We start from the raw sequence: 1,672 nt of genomic DNA, 5'->3' as shown, positions 1-1,672 counted from the left end.
CAACCTCCCAGCTGCTTTCTATAAAGATGGCTCCCTCATCAGGACTGAGCCCAAAGGTCACATGACCCTCCACAATATGACCAGCTCTGATGAAGGCCTCTACAGGTGTTACATCAGGGGTCATGGAGAGTCTCCATCCAGCTGGATCTCTGTTAAAGGTCAGCAGTTTCTCTAACCTTCATTATGAAATAAAAACATTTTTTTTTCCTTCCAGAGAAACCCACCACTGCTCCTCCACCGGCACCCAATGGAGTGTAGATTAGTATGACAGAAGAAAACTCTTAATGTTTCATTTTATTTTTTTGTAAATTGCAAAATGTTTGATTCAAGGTCAGTTCATATCAGGAGATTTTATTTCCATTAAGACTGATTATTTCAAATAATCATAAGGCTGCAGGGCGACTTGCAGCAGTTTAAGCCAAGCTGATCCATTATGTGAACTTTAGGGAACTTGAATAAAAAGACCCGTAGAAATGTTTAGAAATCAGCTCCAGATGTTTTTCAGAAATCACATGATGTGAGTTGATTGGTTAGGATTCTCCCAGACACACCGATACTAAGACTCTCATGAAAAACGCCTTTGAATAGATGAATAGATGGAAAACTGAGACAGAAAAACAAACATCTCTGTGTTTTAAGATCAGCATCCTGCTTAGTGGCGTCCCTTTTTCTGGATCCTTACATAGTCCAACATGTTTTTATCCAAGATGTCTGCTTTTAATTACTTTCATGAATCACAGATCTGTTTTTAACTATGAAGATGAGGCTTTTTTCTACATATTCATCCTTTGCTCAGCGACAAACCCAGCTGGAGTTTCAAGTACTGAAAAATGTAGTTCTAAAGGGAACAGTCATATTTGATGTCTTTAAATAAAATAAACAAATATATGCCAAGTGTTCATCACAATAGTGTTATTTTTTTAAATGAAACATGTTTGCATCTTAGCAACAATCAACATAAACCTTACTGTACTATGTATTATCTGCTGGCAGGATGTGTCCATTAACTCACCAGCTTCAGAGGCCTTAGCCATATTGTATTCCAAGCGTTACTCGTGTTGATCGCCTTTTTGATGTCAAATAATCTAATATTTCACAGTCTATCTTGGATGTTTCCTCTTTTTTCTCAGATTTCCACTGGGAGTTTTTAAGCTCCATTACGTCCCTCTTTACTTTTTACATGCATCTATATCACATTGTCTTATTTTGGTAAAGAAATAAAAAACTTTGTTTACTGTGTACCTGTTTACTAATAGAAAAGTGTAAAAAAGCAGCACAGAAATGTAATCAGTCAAAATACAGTAGAACCCTAATATAATCAAAATCCATCTATATACCAGAGTGTTCATACACTAGAGCAGGAGTCTTCAACGTTTTCCAGGCCAAGGATCCCCAAACTAATGGCGAGATGGAGCGGGGCCCCCTTATTATATATATTGTAAGAAATTGTGTTATGTCAAACTGGTCCTATAGTCACTCTATTTGATATGAAGTCATGTAACGAAAGTAATTTCTCCCTGGGATTATTAAAGTATTTCTGATTCTGATTCCTGGTTGATGGGACAGGTGTTTTGAATGAAACGGTGCCCAGCTTGAAAGAGATCCTGTGTGTCGCTGAATGTGTGTTGGGATCTGGAGATCTGCCACCTCTCTCCAGCAGAGACCGCCCTGG

At 38.0% G+C, this 1,672-nt stretch overlaps 1 protein-coding gene across 2 annotated transcripts in view; it reads left to right on the top strand.

Moving 5' to 3' along the window:
• Window positions 1-1,672, top strand: part of LOC107103317 (high affinity immunoglobulin gamma Fc receptor I-like) — a 35,719-nt gene that overhangs the window by 1,726 nt on the left and 32,321 nt on the right. Inside the window, exon 1 of one of the 2 annotated variants that reach the window (XM_015402975.1) lies at window positions 14-158. The exons of the other annotated variant lie outside the window; for it this stretch is intronic. Within the exon in view, the coding sequence (XP_015258461.1) occupies window positions 62-158 (97 nt within the window). The 5' untranslated portion in view covers window positions 14-61. Of the gene's footprint in view, window positions 1-13; window positions 159-1,672 lie in introns of those variants that run through there. 2 annotated transcript variants of the gene reach the window in all.

The sequence above is a fragment of the Cyprinodon variegatus genome, unplaced genomic scaffold, assembly GCF_000732505.1.
Source record: "Cyprinodon variegatus isolate N-32 unplaced genomic scaffold, C_variegatus-1.0 Scaffold1421, whole genome shotgun sequence".
In the NCBI taxonomy this organism is placed as follows: domain Eukaryota; kingdom Metazoa; phylum Chordata; class Actinopteri; order Cyprinodontiformes; family Cyprinodontidae; genus Cyprinodon; species Cyprinodon variegatus.
The sequence above is the reverse complement of the archived record's forward strand: the minus strand, read 5'-3'. Positions and strand labels throughout refer to the sequence as shown.